At 35.5% G+C, this 23,720-nt stretch overlaps 2 protein-coding genes across 4 annotated transcripts; both read right to left on the minus strand.

Annotated features, from left to right (window-relative positions):
- Positions 1-8: 8 nt before the first annotated feature.
- Positions 9-3,642, minus strand: LOC129294338 (probable beta-1,4-xylosyltransferase IRX9H). Of its 3 annotated transcripts, none has more exons than XM_054932621.1 (4): positions 2,439-3,642; positions 1,216-1,465; positions 888-1,087; positions 9-571 (listed from the first exon to the last, which is right to left on the minus strand). In XM_054932621.1, the coding sequence occupies exons 1-3, from the start codon at positions 3,245-3,247 to the stop codon at positions 917-919; spliced, it is 1,230 nt and encodes a 409-aa protein (XP_054788596.1). In that variant the 5' UTR covers positions 3,248-3,642; the 3' UTR covers positions 9-571; positions 888-916. The 3 variants fall into 3 exon arrangements, with proteins under 3 accessions (XP_054788596.1, XP_054788594.1, XP_054788595.1); XM_054932619.1 differs by having other exon boundaries at positions 888-1,096; XM_054932620.1 differs by having other exon boundaries at positions 884-1,096.
- A 16,381-nt stretch (positions 3,643-20,023) lies between these two features.
- On the minus strand, positions 20,024-22,802 carry LOC129294259 (protein DETOXIFICATION 48-like). Its single transcript, XM_054932476.1, has 2 exons — positions 22,051-22,802; positions 20,024-21,896 (listed from the first exon to the last, which is right to left on the minus strand). Exons 1-2 carry the CDS (start codon positions 22,105-22,107, stop codon positions 20,379-20,381), a joined length of 1,575 nt encoding a protein of 524 aa, XP_054788451.1. The 5' UTR covers positions 22,108-22,802; the 3' UTR covers positions 20,024-20,378.
- Between the last annotated feature and the right edge of the window lie 918 nt (positions 22,803-23,720).

Genomic DNA, 23,720 nt, shown 5'->3' on the forward strand with positions numbered 1-23,720 from the left:
ACTCCTAGTGAAAAATGTTAAATGGTCATGAGATCATAATCATCACTGCAGTTACATGATAGTTGGTAATGATGCAAAACCTTATATGCTTTTTAACATGTTTGTGTATTGTTCACCAAAGCTACACAAATTGGGTAACTTCAAAAGAATCCCGAGTTCTTTATAAACTTAAAATAGACCTAAAAAGATGGGGAGAGGATCATCGAAACTAAATTTGTGCAGTTTTGTTACAAGCCTCCCCAATTTTGATACAAGCCGTCAGTTGTAAACAGTTTTGTCAAACATTCAATTTGCCACCAGCAGTGCTATCCAACAGTGTGTGTACGAACCTTGATGCAAACATGATCAATACTCCGCTTTCTGTGCTCTACGGAACCTTCTTTTTTCCTCTATCAATAAATAATAGTAACGTTTTTTACAAGAACAAAAATTGATTCTGAAAGTGAATATTGTCCTGTTCTGGAAACAATATAACCTGTCTAATCTTTGCCAGGGAACAAAACGCAGCAAAGCCACTGTTCTAAAATTGTAGCATCTATCCAGAGATGGACCGAAATGAATTACAGGTAAACTGTCAAGATTTAAAAAAGAAAAAGTTAATTTACATCCCTGTGAGGATAAAAGACATAAATACCTAAACATTTTTGGACCATTTAAATGTCATGTCAATGCACTACACAAACTAATGGCTAGAAGAAACGATGAGATGCATTATAAACGCCATGGCCTAAGAAGTGACAATCTTCCACAGGTCACTAGGATCTTTTCTACTTGGTTTCCCTCCTAAGGATCAATAAATTTCAGACAGGCACAATATTCTGCATTTGCTTGAGACTTAAAATAAGATTCAATATGCTATTTTACAAAAATAATTAAATCATACCTACCAAATGCCCATAATTGAATCACAGGGGGATTACTTGACAGAGATGACAGCATCTAGATTTTTCTGAAGTAGCCAACCCTTGGGATAATTTGCATTACGAGCATCCAAATGGAGATGCCAATTCATTATTTTGCAACAACCAGTAGGTGAACCTTCCATTTGACTCTCATCTTCCACCAATTGTTCTATGAAGGTGGTCTCCTGCAAAAACTAAAAAGTTCAATTCATGGATTGCAATAAAAGTAGTAAATATTATATGCCACAATAAAAGGACATCTGAACTAGTTAAATGGATGACACAAAGTAAAGACTAAAGATAGGAAGCATACTTGAAAACCCTCCTTCACTGCATCTAATTGGCGAATAGGATTTGACGTAGGACGCTGCCATCTTTTAGAATCCCACAAGATTGTGCTGTTAAAAGCAAATCCTGACATATCAACATGAAACCTACGAACTCTTTTACTTTTCTCATTTGTATGCCAACCAATCACTTGACTTGCATTGCATACTGGACCCTCCAAGATGGCCTTGTTTTTGCTTTGTGCAAGCATGGCAACAGGCCAAGTACCAAAGCGTCTAAAAAATTAGTTTAACATTAGAATATGCCATTATAGATATGTAACTGGGAGCGCAAACCATTCATAACAATAGGAAAGAATACGAAGAGGTCATTCATAGAGGCAGTCAAGAATAACATAATGCTTATATTTTCATAGGTAATTAATTATCAAAGAGAACCATAAGAAGTGAAAACTCTGGAGTCATTTGAATCATGAAGGAAATGCATGCCGAGACAAAATATAATTCTCTATAAAATTCTCAATCAACAGTCGTTAAGAACTAAAATTACAATTTACAAACATATCTTGGTACAAGTGATAGACTAAAATACTTCAAAACGTGCTGGAGAATACTAGTGTAAGGAAATTGAACATATTGCCATTCCCTCAAGGAACCACTAATCCAACAGCAGGTGTCAACTGCTTTGTTCCAGACCAAAAAACTTAGTCATATAAATGACTTGTAATAATCACATCTATAAGCATGCCAAAGACTAGTCGTCACAGTTAAAAATTAAAAAAATATTAACACGAAATTCAACAGATAATTTTTTAAGGAAAATATAAGGGACTAAAAGTAACATACTTCACATAAAGAAAAGAGAACTGAGATTTTCAAGGACGTAATATTCAAGTACATACTGAGATTTCCATGCACAATTGCATATAAGGAGAAAGCCCACATACGATACAACAATAGAAAACGGTGGCAACTCCTTTTAATTAGGGTAGCTTATGACATGCACGAACCCAACAAACGAGATGCAAATTACGTCAAATACTTGCAACAACGAAACCTCCAAAACAATCGCAGTAAGGATCAAATCTAGACATACTAAATGCTGTTATACAAATTAGACGTCATTATAAAACAAAAAATCTATGTCAAGCCACATTGTTTATGCCATAACCAGTGCAGCTCACAGACGAAAGCGTATCTAATTTGAAAGAAGTGATAAGACCGAGGCATGATAGCAAGGTTGAAATACCTTATGTTTCTCAAGGTCTCAAACAACTCAAGAGAATATATATTATCGTCATCTGCGAAGTAGACAATCCCATCTAGTCTATGGCGCTCAATGTGCTCCAACGCCGTATTCCTTTGATGAACTCCTCTGTCCTTCACATTTGTGGAGTTCTTAGTGCAAACCAAGTGCCTATACATCACACCAGTTCTCCTCAGTATGTCAGCAGTTTCCATAGAAGCTGAATTCGTTTCCACTACAATCCACAGAACTGGGGGAGGTACGAGCCTGAGCACGTGACTTAGCCTGTTTAAAAAGTAGGCCTGAAGCGCCCGATTATACGTGGGAGTCACCGCAATCAATTGCTTCCTCGGCACAAAATCGAGAGCATCATCGGTAGCAATTTGCTTATCGACACTCATACTCACTGGATTAATCACAAAAGCCTCATCATGCTTCAAAGTACGATCCTCAGGGACTAATTCTGCATTTGCGCGCCGCGGCTTGATCTCAAATGAGACATCCTGACGGTGAATGTCATCAACAACGTGACCGATGGGAAACATACCCCACAAGAAACCTAAGAAGAAAAAGATCAAACAGCTAAGCAATGCTCTTCTCCATTGCCCCTTCCGAGCATACCGCCGCATAACAAACCCGGCAAGAAACCTCCGCAATCTGGCTACGTACGCAACCAACACTGGTAATGGCGAAGCATACTTGGCACTAGGAGAGAACTTGTGGTGAGGAGAGGAAACTGGAAACGAGCCAACACCGTTTTGGTACTGCCGATCGTGGTGTGCAGGCGACAAAGTCCGTCGGAACGACGCCATCAACTAATCCTCGAACAAATTACAGAACTAACGAGTCACCCATTACTAGGCCAACTCGAATTACATGCTGGACTCGTGAAAAGGCGATTCCGCGACAGAGATCAAACCCGGACATCCAAAAAAAAAATGATGGAAAGATACATCTAACAAAGATCTGAACGAGGATCCACTCGAAAACCCAAGAAGACAAGGGATTCAGAGGAGAAATCAAGAGGAATCAAATTGAGGAAGCGTGCAGAAGAAGAGCTCGCCAGGAGAAGAGTGGGTGAGAGCTGTAGAGAAGTAGGCAGGGAAGAATTTGGGGTTAGCTGCTGAAAGGTGAAGAGTGAAGGAGGCGGAGGATTGAGAGAAGGTAACAAGGCAGGGAGCGGAAGAGCTCTGAGATTGGCGATGGGAGCGCTTAATGGAGTGTGAAGATTGAAGGAGGAAGGAGAAAAGGGAAAAGGTGGAGGTGTTGGTGGGTCGGGTTTGGGTTTGGGTCCGGTTCAGAGGAGAGATCCGTTTTATTTTAATTTATTTTGTTGGGAAGAAATAAAAAGGTCAGGCGCAGTTCACCATTCAAGGAGGAACACGTGGCTAGCTGAGTTGGAATTGTCTCATCCCTGGTGCGCGTCGGTTGCTCCTCGCATTCACATGCTAAGCCCGTCTCTTGTGAGTTTTGACTTTTGACTTTCCTTGCACATTCGCTTCCCATTTTTCCCTAACTAATTGAATGAAAATTTGTGTTTGATTTTCCATCGTTAAGAAGATTATCTTTCCATCTTCAAATTACATAAGGAGTAATAAGGTCCCAACAATGCCAATATATCAGTGCATATGTGACAAAATTCATGCCAAATTGAATAAGCTCGTTTGTAAAGAATCTTTGCTATATATAGTAAATTCACAAGAAAATTATGAATAGTATGAATTTTTTCATATTATATGCAATACATGAGAATTTTTTGCTTGCATATTTCTTTTCATTTTATCTTTGTTAATATTATTATTTTTAATCTTAATAATTTTTATTTTCATAATTGATTTTTTTTTAGTTTGATTAAAAAATTCAAATCTAATTTTATAGAAAAGTGAATTTTCATTATTAAAAACTTAAAATTCCAAAATATAGAAATTATCTGAAGTGATTAAATTCATGACAGTTATTCATCCTTTTTTTTTCAAAACTAGGTGGCAGTCAAGTCAAGGCTCTGTTGTCACTGAAGATACTCTTATTATTTTTAAATTGTCCTTAATAAAATTAATATTCATTTTAACTAAAAAAAATTTATTTTATTAATTACAGAAATAATTTGATTCGATTTCTTTAATTTCATAAATAATTATGATACTTAATTAACTTTTTTTAAAATGACATGAATTAATTTTTTTAATATTTAAAAGCAGAAGGAGTATCAAAAATTGTGTGTATGCTCGTGTGAAGAAAAGTGCTCGCTTGAATCACATTGTTTGTTGGACAATTATGCGTCCTTTGTTTTTTTTTTTCCCTGCATAAATTGTTATTTGTCCTTTCTTGCCATTAAAATAGTGATAAAGTTAACTTTCTCCATAGTAGATGAATAGATGTTGTTGGAAGGATTTCTCGAATTTACATGACTTAATTGATTTTCCGACATGAGTATGATCATATGAAGGGTCATGTGGGAAGTCAAATCTTTATTTAAGGTTAAATTTAATTGTAATAAAGTCTCGCCAAGTGAAGTAATGCTCACGCCAAAAAAGGGGCATAAAGTTATACTTTGGACATCTAGTCTTCGTTACACAGCTCGTATTCTAACACGCACGCACAGGGAAACAATTAAACTCATGATTATTAAACATAATGAGGTTGGCCAAATACCTTGTGATTGGCCTCTTACTTGAGATGCTTCCCTTCTTGTTTAGATAATCATAGTCCCGCGTCGCGCTTGGTCTCTCGTATCTTGAATGACAATCCACCTTCCAAGTGTTTGTGTTTCGTATTTTACCGCCAGAGGGAGATTACGGAATCGCGTTTGAGATGTTATATTAATTTTTTAAAAAAAATCAAAATTTTACATTCCTCTTCTATTATTCTTTTTATGAATTTTTCCTTGTAGTTTTTCAAGCAGGAGTTGCTAAAACATTGCTTGTATCGTTGCACCTAGAATTTTAATAGCGATGTGAAATGCGTGCATCCTAAATATTTTATTTTTTATTCTAATATTTTATATTGCGATACACTACTACAAAAAATAAATTTATTAAATGATTATTTTTGTTAACATTAAATAGTTATAAACCACGGAATAATGCAGTACTGAATATTCCCCGAGCTTCTATTCAATGGTTATTAACTTTTCAATATTCTTTTTTATTTAATGGTTTTCATCCCGAAATTGTTTAATATTTGTTTCAGGTTTGGAGGGGTGTAATTGGGAATCCATTTATTAAACGGTTTTCTGCCAATAACCATTTAAAATTGTGACAGTTTTAAACGGTCATGACATCAAATCCATTTAATGTTTGAAAATATAAAATGGTTATAACAAGAATTTGTTTTATATTGATGCACTATTGTTTTTCGTTATAATATTAAATGATTTTTCTTGATAACCGTTTAATATAAGACCAAATTTTTTAAAATAAGGAGCTACATTTTTATCACATCCTTGCATTGTACATTAAAAAATCAAATTACAGCTACAACACTTAGAAATAAAATTTTAGAAGCCAACATATATATGAAATATATATTATGAATTCCTACACAAAAACTATCTACAATTTGCAATTGTTTAAGTTAAACCAATTAGTGATGAAAATAAGGTACTAAATCTCAAAAATTAGCCAAGTATATCTATATCATTTATTTACTCAATATTGCTGGTTGTTATAGCTAAATTATGCTTGAAAAATAATATGTGTTAGCTCTTTAAAGACTTCTTCCATTCAAGTTTTAATAAATGTGTCACAATATGCATGCTCACAATATTGTACGCAAAAACAACAACGACAAATTAAAGTTATGTTAATTTATAAAAAGAATATAATGATGAGAAGGTTGACAGTATATATATTGTCTAGAAAAGTTTCAATGGGAGTGTGTTGGATTATACCCTTCATGTATTTTGTATTTTATGATAGCATATCCACAATTCCTAACTTTATCTAATTGTTCTAGGCACTATGAGCACATATTGGATAAAAAAATGATCAACTAATATTATAAAATGACCTACATGGCTACATTGCTAACATTATTAATGATAAATATGTAACATCTCAATTTAAATTTTAATAATTGATTTGGGTTAATAGAAATTTTAAAAAAATATTTAGAGGTAAGCAAATTAGTAGAAAATAATTATTAAATCTAACTTAGGATATAATTCTAAATTAAATTTTTTTAAAAAAATTATTAATTAATTAATTAAAAAAATAATATTATTAAATTATTATTACTATTATAAAAAAAAAGAGAAAAGGTATGAATAAAAAAAAAAGAAGAGGAGAACAAAAGACTTTCGGCCGCTACATGCATGATGTGTATAAAATAATAAAAAAAGAAGAAGAAGAAGAGAGAGGAAAGAAGAAATAAAAAAAAATATATAGGACCCACTAAATTTTTATAAAAACTTACCCGTTTCCTTTCGTTTCTTCAATTCTTTTCCTGTGCGCGAGCTGAGGTGGAGAGAACGCGAGTCGCTGATGCGAAATATCTAAATTTTTAAGGTAAAAGCTTTTAATAGGATATTTAGGGTGTGATTTTAAGCTTTTCTAAATTAAGTAAGTGTTTTAAAAAATTTTCTTAGCCATCCTTCTTCTTTGATTTCTGAGTTTGTAGTGGTAGAAAATTTAAGATCTGAAAGAGGGATAAATTTATGTTGAATAAATATAGTTTTTGAGGTTGTTAGTAATATAATAAATGTTCTAGAGTATAAATTTATTGATGATCTTTGAATTTGTGGCTTATGGATCAAATTTTAAACTAGATCTGAAAATATATGTTAATTTATTGAGGTTTAGATGATTATTTGGGATGAGAAATGAATTATTATGGTTATAGAATTATGATTTTAAGCTAGAGACTCAATTTTTAATTTTTGGGTATTTTAGGTACGAATTTATGAAATAAAAAGAAAATTTTGATAATAGCATTTAGTTTAGAAGTTGATTTTTAGATTATTAATATTTATTGATAATTAAAAGAGGAGTTCAAAAAATTTTACTTAATAGTATTAACTCTAGATTTGTATTAAGATTGAGATTAGGAATTATGTTATATTTTTAATTCTATTATTAGAATTATTTTATTAGTTTCAAAAATTGAAACTAATATTTATAAATAATATGTTATTTGTAGATTGTATTATTGGTGAAGATTGTGGTGAGAGAGAAATTTTAAGGAATAATTTATTAAAAAAACCACAAGGTAACCATGCTTTTAATTTGTGATTAGTGTTACTTGATGTTAATTGGGTGATTATTGAGAAAATTATGAATTTTGTAATATTGTATAATTGTGCAATATTATTATGAATTTGTTTAATTATTGTGGGAGGTGTTGAGAGACTTGCTATTATTGTTGTATTTATGTGCCACGTGGTACGCCCCTATTGGAGCTCAATAGGTGGCTTGTAAGGGCTAGGGCTAATCTATCTTTGGCCGGGTAATTTAACACCGAGTGAGAGCTACGGCTCGAGGTTAATGGAAGGATATAAGGATGGTTGTTTGTGTGTATTGTAATATTTTTTATATTTGTTGGAATTATATTATTTTTAATTCTCACTTAATAAGCACACACTTAACTGTTTGTATACACTATCATAAATCGGCTTTGGTTACTGAGACTTTTGAGTCTCATTATGTGGTTAACAATTTTCAGGAGAAGAGCCACGAGTGACGCGTGAAGGAGTCTCAGAGGCTTAGTGGTTTAGATCTACTGTCTCTTTTGGGTATTTGATTTATGATTTATAATGTGTTATATTGTCAATATTAGGGCTTTTTGTTTATTGACAATTATATAAATATATAAGTGTAATCATGTCTTTCAAACTATTTCTATTTTTGGTATACTTTGGATAACTGTAATTTTAATATTTAATTTACTTTGGATTGGTTAAAATGTCATGATTATGAGGCCAAATAATTATCTCGTGTTGAAAATTGACTAAATTGTTTAGTTTACTTGTTGGGAGTATAAGGATGGACAAATGTGATTTAGCCTAATGGCATGTGGGAGGTAAAAATTTATCTGAAATGTTATATTGTGTGAGTTGAAGCCAATTATAAAATATTTTATATTGAAATTATTGATATAAAAATATGTTGGGTGGCTGTAACCCAACTATGGTTGAGTTAAATTATTTAAAAAAAAATTGGTGTGTTACAAAATATATATACATTGACAAACTATTCATGATGTCGTTGTGTCAAAGCTACCACTGTCCTTTATTACTTATCAAAATTGTTAATCGACCTTAATACAACATATGACAATGGCCCTAACATACGATAGAAAACCTAATACGAGAAATAATTATACAAAAAAAACGAGTTATATACATACATGCATGCACAAAACTTAGTCAACTTATTGAATAATCATTTTCACTATATGTGGCTTGTTATTGCGATCGCCACCACCAATAAAGTCAAGGTATCATATTTTTCCTATCATTGCATCAATCACAGGTAACATCTAACGTCTCTTGTGATAATGATTATAGTTAGGAAGTGTCACACAAATAATTATTTTTTTTTTTAAAAAAAAGTGAAATGTCATAATGTGATTCACCCTTCACAACAAGTCAATATGAATGTTCTATTATTGTTGGCACCAAATTGCTAAAAGTACTTTTAAAGCTTTTGAGCTATTTTTAATCCTTACTTAAGACTCATCATATTGTGGCTATGAGGAGAGGCTACATAGCGATTGACAAATATGATCCTCTATGTTAGACCTCTTTTGACAAACATGGGGGTGCAAAGATATTTTGAATATCAAAATAAGCAAATTGGTAAATAATTAAAATGTCTATAGCTAAACATTTAATGTAAGGTTTTAGAAAACAAGCCCATTTTCAATCTCAATAACTGAAAAAAAAAGGAACGTAAAACCTAGAACAATGCACAAATTCATTTAAAATACAAGTCATAGACACTTAAGTGAGTTATATGTCCTATTCAGGTCTTCTTCATATTGGAAAAAGAAAGGAGATGTAAACTCATTTTCTTCAAATTCATTTTGCATATTACGCCAATGTAGCTAGCAATATTTAAGAACAATAAAATTTTGAATACCTTTGTTGATCTACCCACAACCAAATGAGGGGAGATTGGGGGAGAAAGGGAGTAGTGGAGTGACCAGCAATGAAGGAAGAGACCCACAGTGAGTAAAACACCCATGAGCAAAATATAAAATAACTTGTTCAACTAAGAGACCCACGATAAGCAAAATGGCACCAACAAGATCAAAACAACGATGATGAGCCCATGATGTTTCTATGGTGGAGGAAGGTGGAAATGGCAAAAAATGATAGGTCTTTGATGTTTTGATGAATAGGATTAAATGCATGGGACAGTACAAGTTTTAGATGACGTTTGAAGACAGAGCATTTTTAAGGGAGGGGAGAAGTTTTTAAAATACAATACTAAATGGTTCTTTTAATAGAACCATTTAATACTATGTATAAAACAATTATCTAAAAGGAAACGGTTTCGTAAGTGAACTAAATACGGAACAGTTTTATTCTCAAAACCTTTTTATATCATGCTAATGTCAGGTCTTGTGTAATTGAGATAAACACTAAACAATTATCTTAAATATTTCATCTATTAAAAAATATAAAGTATTTTTAATTGAATCTCACCTTTAATAAAGTAATTACTTATTTTCAAACTAACCATATCTTTTCATATTTATTATTATTAAACACCCTAAAATAAATAAAGCGATTCATTTAATAGGGCACTTTTGAAAAAAAAGATTATACTTTTAAAAATTAAAAACGACTTACCTTTTTTAACATCTAACTTCTCAAAAAATACTTTATATTTTTGAATAGTCAATTGTTTAGTTTTTATTTACTTATAAAATAATTATTTTATATAATTTTTTTAATTCCTGTCTTTTTGTTTTTGTAAAATGTTCCCACATATAACCGTTTAATAAATAATGTTACATACACACTTTTTGTAGTGGTGATATCTTAACGCTAAACATGGTAAAATGTGAAAAGAAGAGCTTAAGTTGGTCAAAAAAGGAAAAAGGAGAGAGAGAGAGAGCTTAACAAATTACTTGTTTGAGTAACTACTTTCGTCAAATGGATGAAAAGTTCAATTTGAATTTGAGTTTTGAGTGGCCTAAAATTTTAAGTGAATTTATAATCCAACCCCAAAAAGAACACTCATCACAGTTGATTATTTAAAAATAAATAAATAAACCAATTTTGAAGAAATGTCATTCACCCATTAGTTTAGTCTTATTGAAATAAAACCTCTTTGTTTAACTTAACAAATAATATTTCTAATGAAATCTTCCTTCTGTCAGAGTGCCAGGCAAATTTAGGATCCGAGATAGCGTCACTTGATCAGTGCCAACGAAAGATTTATTCAAATATTTTTCACACAAAATGAACTGGACTTGCGTGTGTCGAATCGCATATATAATATACTATATAAGCATATTATTTTGATTGAGAATATTTGCAATGGCAGATTAAGTATTCATACAACCTGATTGTAAATTTGTAGATTGCAATCCACAGAGCAGGTTCATGTCCAGCAGAATTGAGCTCGTTGTGTGTGTGTGTGTGTGTGGGGGGGGGGGGGGTGGGTGGCCATTGCTTTTCCTTGTGTCGGCACCTCTCTTAATTTTCACATATTTTTCTACGATCAATTAACTAATCAAATCATACTACCATGTAATGATTTCCCATGCCTTGACATTTTCCATTTAACTAATTGTTGACTGTTCCCGCCACAGTTGGTTTTCGTCTTTCTTGCACTAAATGCCCGTATTTCCAAGTAATCAATCAGCTCTTGATCAAACCGCATAACTACCCGTAGCAGCTACTAAAAACAATGGATTTATTTATTTATTTTTGGTAGTTTTTATGATCATGCATTTATATGCACTGTACTACTGTCTTATGTCATTAAGTTTCAAACAAGAATATTCCAACACTAACCAAATATTGCATTCATTAATCATAACTCTCTCGCTACTAAAATACAAGGTATTGATGACTAATGTATGTTTTTCAAAAAACGTTAATTAACATTTTAATTTCTTAAAAAAACAGTGCATCTTTTCAATTTTATTCCCAATAAATATTTTATATAAGTATTTTGATAATAATAATAATTAAAATTTTAATACGTCAGTTTAAAAAAATAATAAATAAAATAAGGTAATAGTTAAAAAATAATTATAAAAATTGTCAAGTAAAATATACTTTGAATTAAGCAAGACTTCTAAAATATGTTTTATATTATGGTATGGAGTATTATTCATAATAATGTTGAGCCCACATATTGTTGTTTTTTCGTTAAAATAAGACAGGCCGTGACTCAGGGTCCAACGATGCAGCTTCCATCACCCTATTACAATCTATCATATTCATATGCTGATGGCGAGTCCGCGTTGTTAGTGGCGTTTTCTTTTTTATTTTGTTCATTCTCCTCCGTCTGTCGGTGGAAATAATTTAAACAGCAGACAGGCGATAGCCCGTTGTCAAAAAAATGTCTAACGAATGGTTTGAAAAATGATGCAAACGAAATAGTTTAAAAAAATAAAATTAAAATAAATTAAATTATTATTTCTTCTCATAGTAAATATCATAATACTCAATATTATATGCTATAAATGTAAAAATTATCACACCTTTTAAAAACTTCATAAATCATAATTCTCAATTTTATGAATTAAATTATCCTTTTCCTTTTATAAATATGATTCATTTATCCCCTCTACGTTTTGATCTTCTTATTTTTACATTTATATTTCTAATCCATTCTATTTTATTCTTTTCGGACAACCAAATGGGATCCCAGTTTTTAACAATCTTGATTTTCAATTTGTTTGATATGAATGTGTCAAAATCTAAACAGAACGCGAATATAGTTTTTATTCAAGGACTGAACCTTTGTTGGTGGAAGGGGCATAGAGCAATTGAAGCTTATCTGGACAGTGCTGAAGCCATAATCCTCATCACAAGAGGTTCTGATTACGCACAACCCTATCAGGACTTTGATAAATGAAGCTAGAAGCTTGCTGGAAAGGGATTGTGCGATTTCTCTTGATTTTATGTACAGGGAATCCAATGTAATTGCTGATTCTCTTGCAAAATGGTCTCGCAACATCACTTCCCCCTGTTGTGTCTTTGATCAATTACCATCTTTCATTTTCAAAGATGGGGCTTGATGATTGACTGTTGTTGGTGTTTTAGTCTTCTTTGCTTCTTTTTCTTTGTCTTGTTTGTATTGTTTCTGTTATCTGGGTTAATGTTTGTATTCAGTTTTTGTTCAAAAGAAAAAGAAGGCGAATATAGTTTGATTTTTTTAAAAAAAAGGCAATGCTTCCCACTGCTCGTGGTATATTGAACCGAGTTGCTTAGCTTCGTTTCGAAATTAATATTCAGCATCAACCAAAAGGGCTTGGAGAAAAGAAAGGCGCTGGCGAACGTTGAAACTTTCGAAGGTTGGAATTTTATGTGGATACGAAGTTAAAGCGTGTATGAATTAAGCCCAATTCTGAGAGGTCACATAGCATATTGGGCCGTCTTAATATGTTGATGGGTCATGGGTCCGGTCTGGATACTTCTCATTGAAAGACGCGTGCGCGGACTATGGTACGTGATGGCAAAACTCAGAAACAAGCGACGGCGAGGCTGATTAATTAGGATTCGGGAGTACGTGACTTGCAAGCACTTGTTCGTTTTATCTCCAAATTTTGCTGTGTATGAAATAAACCTAATTGAGAAGAGTTTACCTTTTATCTTTGAAAAAACATACCTTTGCATTTCTGTACTTTATTCAAATTTTATTACAGATTTCTGAACTTTTTTTGTGTTACCTAAAATACCTTAAAACAAAAGTATAGAAATTTAGAACACTGAAAAAAAAAGTAATAATTTATAATAAAACTTAAACAAAGTGTATAAATTAAAAGTTATGCTTTTTCTTTATCTTTTATACCTCAAAGAATATTAACAGATTCGAAGATTCTCATTTTTTTACCAAACCAATTTCTACAAGCCATCACACCATCCTACTTTGTTACTCGTCTCAAAATCATTAGTTGTTCCATTTGGGACTTCTTCAAGAAAGGTACGACTTATAACCCATCAAGCCATTATTATATCACGACTACTATCTATCAGTTACTCGGCAAAAAGAACATGGTTAACCCACAACCTTTAGCCACAAGGGCAGCCACATTTGTATCACAACTAGCTAATTTACACAAACGTAACTGATAATGATCATCGCGTCGTGCTTGGGTACTGCTGGCATTCCTAACTAACTAATTAGGAAAATTGCACAATATCGAAAACGCATTACTTGAAAGTCACAAACAATTAAGTGGTGTCCATATCCTCGCTAGCTTCTCAAGGCTCGAACTATTAACTAACATGGATCTTGTGGCCGCCACACATTTTCAGATCCTCCTAATTAATAGTTTTTGAATTAATCCGTTAATGTCTGGCCATCTCTGGTGCAGTTGGCTGGTACAGTAATGAAATGCACGGCGCGCGCGCACTTGACCTGATGAATGCAACAAATTATTTACGACCCGTCAAAGCCATCACAATATTACTGCTAGTTGACACGAACCCCATTGATGGTACTAATAGTGCGCTTCCGTATCGCTCACAACTGCTAACATTGCAAAATTCCAAATTAAAAAGTCAAAATATGCATTACTTGAAAGTCACAACAAGCCATTGTTTGTTTTCATTTGGACTTATTAATTAGTAGGGTCAGCAACCATGATCTATCCCCTACTGATAAGTGGATTATTGTTGTTGGACTTTAAACCCACTTTGTTTCCCCATGTGCTTTTTATATATAGCTTTTTACTATTCAGACTAATTATGATCACAGAATTGCTTGGGACGCCATGTCATCCATTTCTGTCGCTTTTGTCGTTAGCAATTTTTGACTCTCTAAGCTTGGCAATGGCAATATCCAAATCTTAGTGCACACACGACCCCTGGAATTTCCTTATTGGTCTCTGATTTGTAAACCCGACTCGCAACACGAGCCTGACAAACACCTACGAGTATCTGCCCCTTTTTGCTTTTTCTTGAATTGGTTTTGGAATCTTTGCTAGATCATGCTTCACATTGATTGGTGTTTACGGCTTCTTTGGACTCTCCTTTTCATTCTTTACCTTAGATATTCTCCAATATAATTATGTAGCCCATCCCTGCAATATGAATCTTCCAGTTTCATGATAAAGGTGGCCGCCAAATTGTAGTTACGCGAGATTAATGAGTCAAACTCTACAACTATAAATGAAAATAGGTCAAATGACTTTTAGATGAGGTACTCTCAGATTAAGAAAATTCTAAGCCCACCAGCATCTGCGAGGGAAGTGGCATCTTTGCTTTGCTTCACTTCCACGTCAATTCAAAGTACAAAGGTCATGCCTGTATGATTTTTTATTGATTAATTAAGTCCATTCACTAGTTTATGATGTGGTGCGTAGGTATTTTTCTTGAATACAGAAAAAAATTAAAGTCTTCGCAATGATCCTCAACCTAAAAAAATCACAACCAATCATCTAATATATATATATATATATATATATAACTAGCTAGTCTCATCAATTGATCGTACGTAGCAATTAAAAATAAGAATGTCTAGTTCAGCCCGTGTTGAAACGATCTCTTTAAGTCGACGCCTTTCATTCATTTTTCTGATTTTTTATTCTTCAGACTCAACTTGCACTCAAATATTTCATTCAAATTAAGGAACCTCGTTTCATTTTCCTCTTTCATTGTTCAGCTGCTGTTCTAGCTCCCAGCCATCGAGTACATGCTAATTAATTCATCTGATCACTCGAATAACAATAATCCTCAAAGAATTGGGTCGGAAGGCTCAAAAGGCAACTTAGAAGTTAAGATTCCATATAGAATTGCAGGAATCAGGACACCCAACAGGGAGTCAAATTGCTATCGAATAAGAAATGAACAAGTAAATTTGGGAAATAATCTAGCCCCCTTTTCTTCTCGTCGCCAACCATAATTTGGGAGTTCATGAACAATCGAACGGAACAGCAAAAGTATTTGAATAATATTATAAGTAATAATCACGATAAAAAAAGTATCATAAATATAACGAGTATAATTAATAGATCATTATATATGCAAAACAAAATTTATAAAAAAGTCACTGTTAGTAAATCATGCACATATGCTACGACTCAACTAAAATAATGTACACAGGGGTTACATGCACCACTGACCACTGCACATATATATACGTACATATTGAATGAAATGTACAGTCGTGCTGTCAGATGAGGGGCAGCCTCTAAGGTAGTGGCCGAAGTGAGGGGGATAATCTAATAGATGATAGGAAGAATGATGAATGAGGACCTTATATAAATTTTAATATTAAATTAAACATTTCAGTACTGAAACATGGTGAAAACAATATTGAAATTTGAAAACATTATTGTTAAAAAATTGTAATATAATATTAATGTTTTTACTAGATTTTTATTTATCATTTTCCCTAGATGATAGGCTCCTAAGCGGCCCTTTGAATGTTGACTCAGTGGATGAGGGTATTTGAAAGGGAACGGTCGATCAGTGACTCACAAGGAAAAGAACATGCACAAAAGTGGGCCAAAACAAAGGAAGCTTTTCATCTCGAGACATGCCAAATGGAGGGTGACTCAAGTGAAAGAACAGAAAGGAAAAGTCAAGAGAGCAGGCCACCACATATAATATACGTCTTTTATTGTACAAGAGACAAGGAGTAGTACACATACTGAGAAGCCAGGTAGGGTTTTGAAGACATCCAGAAGAAGCCCTTCCGTATGAGCCTAAAAGTAAAAAGCTCAGGGCACTATCCCTTGTGGCCTACAAATGACAATTTGTGTCCCCTGTAAATGACACCAACCTCAAAAGTTGCATTCCCTCTCGCTCGTAGCATTTCCTATGTGTCAGTGCCTACAACGGAAGAAGCTGTGAGACTTGTACCGAGGGACCCTGCCCCCCTCTTGGAAAACCCATTACGGCACTGCTAACTTCTCATGCTTCTATCAGAGTTCCCAAGTACCACACGATTGGCATCTCTCTTTACTCTGCACTGAAACTTGAATAATGCTGGATGATGCCGTACTTTGACTACAACACCTCCCTCCCACCACTCTTTCACTTGTCATAGAGTTACAAATAATTGAAAACTTGGCAGCTTCACGTGAAAGAGTGAAACTAGTGAAATATCTACGTCTATATATCTACTGCAATAATGGTTACCTGCTGCTGGTGTTCTATTATATACTAAGAATATATCGTACCTAGAATCCTGGTAGGGGGGAAATCCCAATAATGGAAGACAATAAGAATGCATGAAGCTGAAGGAAAATGCGGGTGGCCATCTCTGAGTTGTATGCGCACAATGAGCAATTATGTCTTGCCGTTTGCCATGCACGGAGAAGGGGTCATTTTAGCGAGACCATTTTACCAACACTTTTGGGGCAACACATAGATCAAAGAAGAAAGGAGGAGTTTTATTTAGTTTAACTTTTCACGGCATAAATGAACGGCTTAGGCTTAAATAGGGCTTGAAGTAGAAGCTTTTGCCTACAGTACCATGCACCAACCAAGCCTAAAATGGAAATGGCGTCGGCGACAGATATGGGTTTGGTGAGTGACGGGACATGATTAATTAACAAGGAACGTCGCATATGTTCCCAATTGCCACATTAAGCCAACTCTTTCGATAATGCGTTATAAAAATCCAAAGCAAATGACCGTTTTAGGATAAATTTTGATTTATTATGATACATTGATTCCATGCATATTTAGATTGAAAAAAATTGATTAGTCAAAGCACGTAATTGGGAAAAGCAGGGTGAGGTGGGGGAGCCAAGTGCGACGTGGTTAGTGGTTGGTGATGGAATGGAACGGAAGAATCCCTTAATAGTGACATGACACGTGGCTCCAAGGTATTGGCCCCTAAGTTGAATAACAGTGGCACTACGTGACCGATAGCTACAAACAATTAAACTGGGAGTTCTCGGTGATGTTACAGTTACACGTATGCTGGCATTCAACTATTTTATTGAAATCAATGATGACAATTAATTAATTAATTAATTATATTTTAAAATAAACAAATCACAATTTTACCAAAATTTAAAAATAAAAAAAAGATACAGAGTATATGATGAATTATATAATTTAATTTACAATATGAATAAAATTGAAAACTGATAACCACTGATCTAATTTAATTAGAAATCTCAATTTCAAATCCGCGGCCAAAAATCTTTAATATCATAATAAAAGCAAAAAATAAAAAAGTATAATAAATAACTCTCATTATATTAAAAGATTAAAAATATTTTTTAAAGTCGGGGACAATATTACACATCTCGCCTAGTCTCCTATGCTCTATCCACACACACGTTTTTAGAATGTCTTTCTTTTTCAATTTTTTTTTAAAAGTCAGTGTCATGCAGCATGAAACAATTTTACATTGTACTCCTCCAATCTTATTTATTAATTATTTTTATTAACTTCATCAATATTAATATTAAATAAAATTTTAAATATAAACTTCAAATAAAAAATAAGTTAATTATATAATATTATTTTTTTATCTTTCTTTCTCTCACTTTTTAAATATAATTTGGATATTTTAATTTAAAATAAAATAATTTCATCAATAAATAATTTATAAAGTAAATCTTATTATATTTTTAAAAAGTGATTAATATACTGAACCAAAGAAGTTGTGTCAAAAGGGGATTGGAGTGACAAATTTCATGGTTTTCAATAAGAGCAAAACCATCATATATGAAATTATTTTTTATTTTTAAAATTGTAACCAACACACACACATATAGGTTTTCAATAAGTAATAAATTCTTGCTGTTGTTAACCTTAGTCAAAATATTAACTGTTATCAAACGTCATCATTACATCAGCAAAGCATCATCATTTAGAAATTTTGACTAAAACTGACCATCCTTTCAACAACTGATTTTTTTAATAAAAATATTATGGAGATCTCGTCAATGGATTATAACTTTAGGGGGGAAAAACTATGCTATCATGTTTATTTTAATTTCCAAAAATATCTTAAAATAACGTCATAAAAAAAAACTTATATGAATTGTGATGTCAAGATGGAAAAAATCATACGAATGTTATAAATTTATAATGAATCATTGATTGAAAATGCACAGTAAAGGCAACATGCATTTGCCTTGAAACGTCACGCGCGTACCAAAATTGCAGTAAACGGTTTGATTCCTGAGACCCGCAATCCCGCAACGAGTACCACCCTTGAGCATTTCTACTCGTTAAAGTTACACAGAAGGCATCCCATAATCGGTGCAATCGCACGGAGCCATCCCAGGTGGGGTAAAAATGGTTGCATAGTATTGATTGGAGTTTCAAAAACAGAGGGCCTAATATAGAAGGTGAATTGAAGGAAAAGGTCGCTTTCTGAGCAAAAATTATATATTTATCCGCAGAGAAATGAAAAATGAAAGAAGAATGGGGGTGGAGTAGTCAAGTGATAAGCAGGGGACATCCACAGAATGAACGTGTGCTGGAAACCAAATATATGATAGACATGGCGCCCCCCACAACAAAATCTAGGAAATGGTGACGCTGTACCGCCCATCACAAAGACAATTCTTCTCCACAAGGTGCTTGGGTATCAGTATGGAGCAATACTAGGATATAGCAGCTGGATACAGATCACGGAGATGCAGATATTACGATCCTCAAAAAAGAAGGAGATAAGGTGCGAGAGAGAATTGAAGAGAAGAGATTCATCAAAGGAAAAAGAAGCAGAAGACGACAAGGCTTAGCCTTATCAGGTGTAGCGCTCAGAAGCTGCAAAGCCGGACGGCCCCTCTCGCACCATAAAGCGTCGTTCAAAATGTACAGCCACAGAAACAGGGATTAAGAAGGCTTATTCATTAATGGGAGCTTAATACAAACATGTTAGGGTTAGGTGGAGTGGTGGGGATGTGGGAGTGCTCCAAATTTTGTCACGTGAGAAGTAGACAGAAACAATAATAGCTGGATTTTGTTTCTGCAGTTTCAAACAGGGCCCTCCCCCTCGCCACATTTATTACTTCCACGTCCATCTCTCTCTCTCTCTCTCTCTCTCTCTCCGTGTTTCCATTCATTTCAAGCACTGTCCCACAGACAGTATGGAAAAAGGACTCTGCTGCCAGTTTTACTTGGTGATTCTGCTATATATCAGTGTGCAGACATCGACTTTCAGACTTTATTGTATCAAAAATAAAACTCTCAGACTTCAAACCAAAGCCTGTTCTATTATTTCACACCGCGCAGCATTATGGGAAGCAATTTGATGAAGAAACGTAGGTTAGAAAGAGGTGGAGGCCAATCATAAGGGGTGACTTTCACTAATTATACCATCATTGGGGAGAGGTCAGGATCTTACATTTTGTCCTGCGCCCCTTAATTCTGTCATTTCTTTTGTTTATTCGGAGGCGGAGAAAACGCACGAGAAAACGAAGACGCTCCTGATTAACACAAAGTGTTAAAATAACAGCGATAATAAAGCTAATGGAAGACTAATCAACATATAAACGTTGTTATTTTAAATTGAAATATTAGTTGTAAGCAAGTTGATAGTTATTATTATTATATTTAAATAAAAGATAATTAATATCTTATTAAAAATGCTTCAACCGTCCAAATCTCATCCCAGCCCTCAGGTCCGTTTTGCCATCACAATGCCTTTACCACGAAGTAATTAAAAGTTTTCTTTCCCCCTCAAATGCTATCATTAGAGGACAATGGATAATTAAAGCGGCAAAAGTGGGGTGGAAAATTATTGTACACTACAGTCCAATCGAACTGGGGACTCTCCTCTCGACTCCTTCCAAAAACGAATGGAAGGAGAAAAAATTGTGCTAATACCAACAACTCCGATCACTTCACTCCACACTCTGCTGAGTAGTGGGAAATATTAACGGGTCTGTCTCAAGCGACGCCGACTTGGTCCGCTCGTCGTCACTGATCACAATCTCTTGAAGATCACCAGAGTTGTGGTTATTCTGAGACTGAGGTTTTGTGAATGTAGGAAGTGAAGAATGAGCAGAAGCACAAGTTGGGGTTGTAGTGAGGTCTCTTGCCCGTCGAACTTGCTCTTTCCAGTCTGTTCTGCAGAGCACCAACAACATAAGTGCAGCGCAGGAGGCTTGGGCAGCAAGCAACCCCAGCCAGAGCCCTGCAAATCCCATTTTGAGCACAAATCCCAGAAGCATGGCCACCGGCATACCCACCAAGTAGAAGGAACCTAAGTTGATGTTAGCTCCGATGGTGGGCCTGGCGATTCCTCTCAGGACCCCACAACCCGTGGTCTGCGGGCAGTTTCCGAGCTCGCACATTCCGGCAATCGGCAATGCTATGGCCGTGAGCTTCAGAATCTCCTCGTCGGTGGTAAAGAATCGACCCCATTGATGCCTCATTAAGGTGGTGAAAAGCATGGCCGCCAGGCCTAGGCCCACCGAGCAGAACAGGGACACAATCATGGAAATGCGGGCTTTTGCAGGCCGGTTGGCGCCCAGTTCGTTACCCACTCTCGTGGAGACACCAAGGCTCAGAGATGAAGGGAAGACATAGACCAGAGATGTTGTTTGGATAAGGATTCCCATGGAAGCAATGGTCGCTTTCGGGTTCACCAGAAGCCCGCACAACATTATCATCAACTCGTACCACCACCATTCCAAGCAAACAGAGACGCAAGTTGGAACCGCGAGTGAAAGCAGAGACGCCCATCCCTTGAGACAGTCCATGCTCGGGGAAACCCAAGAATCTTTGTACACACCGGAGAAGCAAACGAACGAAGAGAGGAACAGGAACAGGTTGAGATTGGTCAAAACCATCGCTATAGCCACCCCCGCTATGCCCAGCTTGAAATGAACCACCAAAAGGAAACTTAGAGGAACGTGCAGGAGAACAGACACTGCAGTGCAATATGTTAACGGCAATGTGATGCCCTGAGTCCTGAGGTAGATTCGGAGAGGGTGAAGAAGTGAGAGGAAGAAGAGGTCTGGAATGGAAAAAAGAATGAAGGTTTGAGCCATTGATGATATGTCCTGGTCCTGACCGCACCAATTGAGGATGGTCTTCATGTTGAGCCACATGAAGGAGATGGGGATGGAAGTTGAGAGAAGGAGAAGGATGGTTCTTTGTAGTGTTAAGCCCAGAAGCTTCCATTGTTTGGCTCCGCAAGCTTGGCCGCAAATAGGCTCCATCCCCATGGCTAAACCAGAGATGACAGAGTAACCGGTGATGTTGGCGAAGCCGATGGAGAGGGAGCCTCCTGCGAGCTCCATCTCGCCGAGATAGCCAAGGAAGAGCATAGAGATCATAGCTCTCGAGTACAGGAGTAAACCGGTGATGGCGGTCGGACCTGATATCTTGCTTATGTCTTTGATTTCCGAAAAGACCTGAATGCGGTAAAAGAGAAGGCAGTAATATTAATGGGTATGTCATGTTATAAACCGAACACAAAGTAACTTTTTGTTCTCACGTGAGTGGTTACAGATAAAGCAACCAGTTTGGTAAATTTACATTTACAAAAGTAATATACTCAGGGGGTACCTCTTTCGGAGTTGGCCATCTGTGAAGATCATCATCATGATCAGAGGGAGGATCCATGAGTTTCTGGGGGGCTGGGAGAGGGGTTTTCGCGGGACAAAGAAATGGTGATGCTGAAGACGACGACTTCGAATTACACACGACTAGCTAACTCGGTTCGAGCTATAGAAGAAGCACAAGTGACAAGTGATCGTGCCCTTTGTGTTCGTTAATTAGAGACTGCAAGGGAAAGAGGGTGTTGTACATGGGAAGAAAATGATGGAAGGGACTGGTTTATATGCATGAAGCCTGGGGCCCTGCGAAGAGAACGTGTCGCTAGCTGAATCAAGTGCACAAAAAGTGAAAAAAATTATGCTATGCTATATATCTCAGAAGAAATTCTTATTTATGAAGTCGTTGGGTTGCCGACCCCGTCTGTAAGTGAGAATTATGTTACCATGTACTTAAAAAAAAAAGGAGATTTCAAAAAGTTGAAAAAAGTGTTTTTTTGGGTGGGGAGGGGGGTGGCATCTGAGGAAATGGCAGCATTTGAGTGCAGAGAGGAAACAATATCCTGAGGGCGGTGAAGCTGCAGAAAAAGCAAATGAATGTATTCGCTGAAATGGGTAAACAGCCGTCAAAGCGATGGAGGATGAGTATGGTGGTGTGATAATGACGGCTCTAATAGTGGTGTTAAGCATTAATGGGAGTGGATGATCTTTTCTAAAGCACCGTGTTTGGGTGAGGGTTTCTGTGTGAGGAACATAAAGAATTTTATCCCGAGACAGGGAAGGGGGGGAGGAATAATCGAGGGAGAAGCCAAGTCGGGCACAGTATTTTGTATTTTTTCCTTTTTCTGGTGGGACACCTGATGTGTGCGAAGACAAGAGGCATGCACACTAGTAATGCGGTTGGGCATATTTTGTACGAATATTAAAAACCCAATACATATAAATCATAGACTGTTTGATCCACAGTAGTTGGTTGCTGATTTTGAGGGCATGAGGGAAGTGTTTTTGCATGTTCTAAGGCAGCCATGCATGTTCCGTTCTTCCCCAGTCCACTCCCTTGTCCCGGCATTACTCTTCACTGTCTCTCTATACCTCCATCTCATCTCAACCGCCCAAACACCAACTTCTATCCTCTTTCTCTTCTTTTCCTTGCTCTAATCATTCACTCCAATCTCATGTTGCGCGCTCACATTACACGTTCATTTACCGTATCAGTACTGGTAATTAATACCCCATTAGGGCTTGTGTAAATCCCGTCTCATCTCATCCCATCACCCCATTCCTGGTTTTGTATGGTTATCCTGATGGATATATACATGTGTCATGATGGATGGGACCCGCCGAGTAGGGTTGAAGAGGGAAGAAGGTGGATGGCCATGTGGAAAAGAGACAGATGGGAGAAGGGAGACAATGGGGAGAGAATTACGTGCTTCAATTCCAACCATTGAATGTATATCTCTATTTGGGATGATGGCTCCGCGCACGCCACAGCATCAGCATTGAGGTTGAGGGAACGCAACACGCCACAAGCATCCATCCTCCCAACATCAACTTCTCTTTCACATTCTCATGATCATCCTTCAACGCTCATCGCTTTTATTCTGCTTCATTGAATACAGACCTATCTTCCTTCCCAGATTCCCGGCCTCGCTGTTGCTGAAAGATATGTATCGTGAAATAGAA

The sequence above is a fragment of the Prosopis cineraria genome, unplaced genomic scaffold, assembly GCF_029017545.1.
Source record: "Prosopis cineraria cultivar Desert tree isolate PC_DT_omini unplaced genomic scaffold, ASM2901754v1 PC15, whole genome shotgun sequence".
Taxonomy (NCBI): Eukaryota; Viridiplantae; Streptophyta; class Magnoliopsida; order Fabales; family Fabaceae; genus Prosopis; species Prosopis cineraria.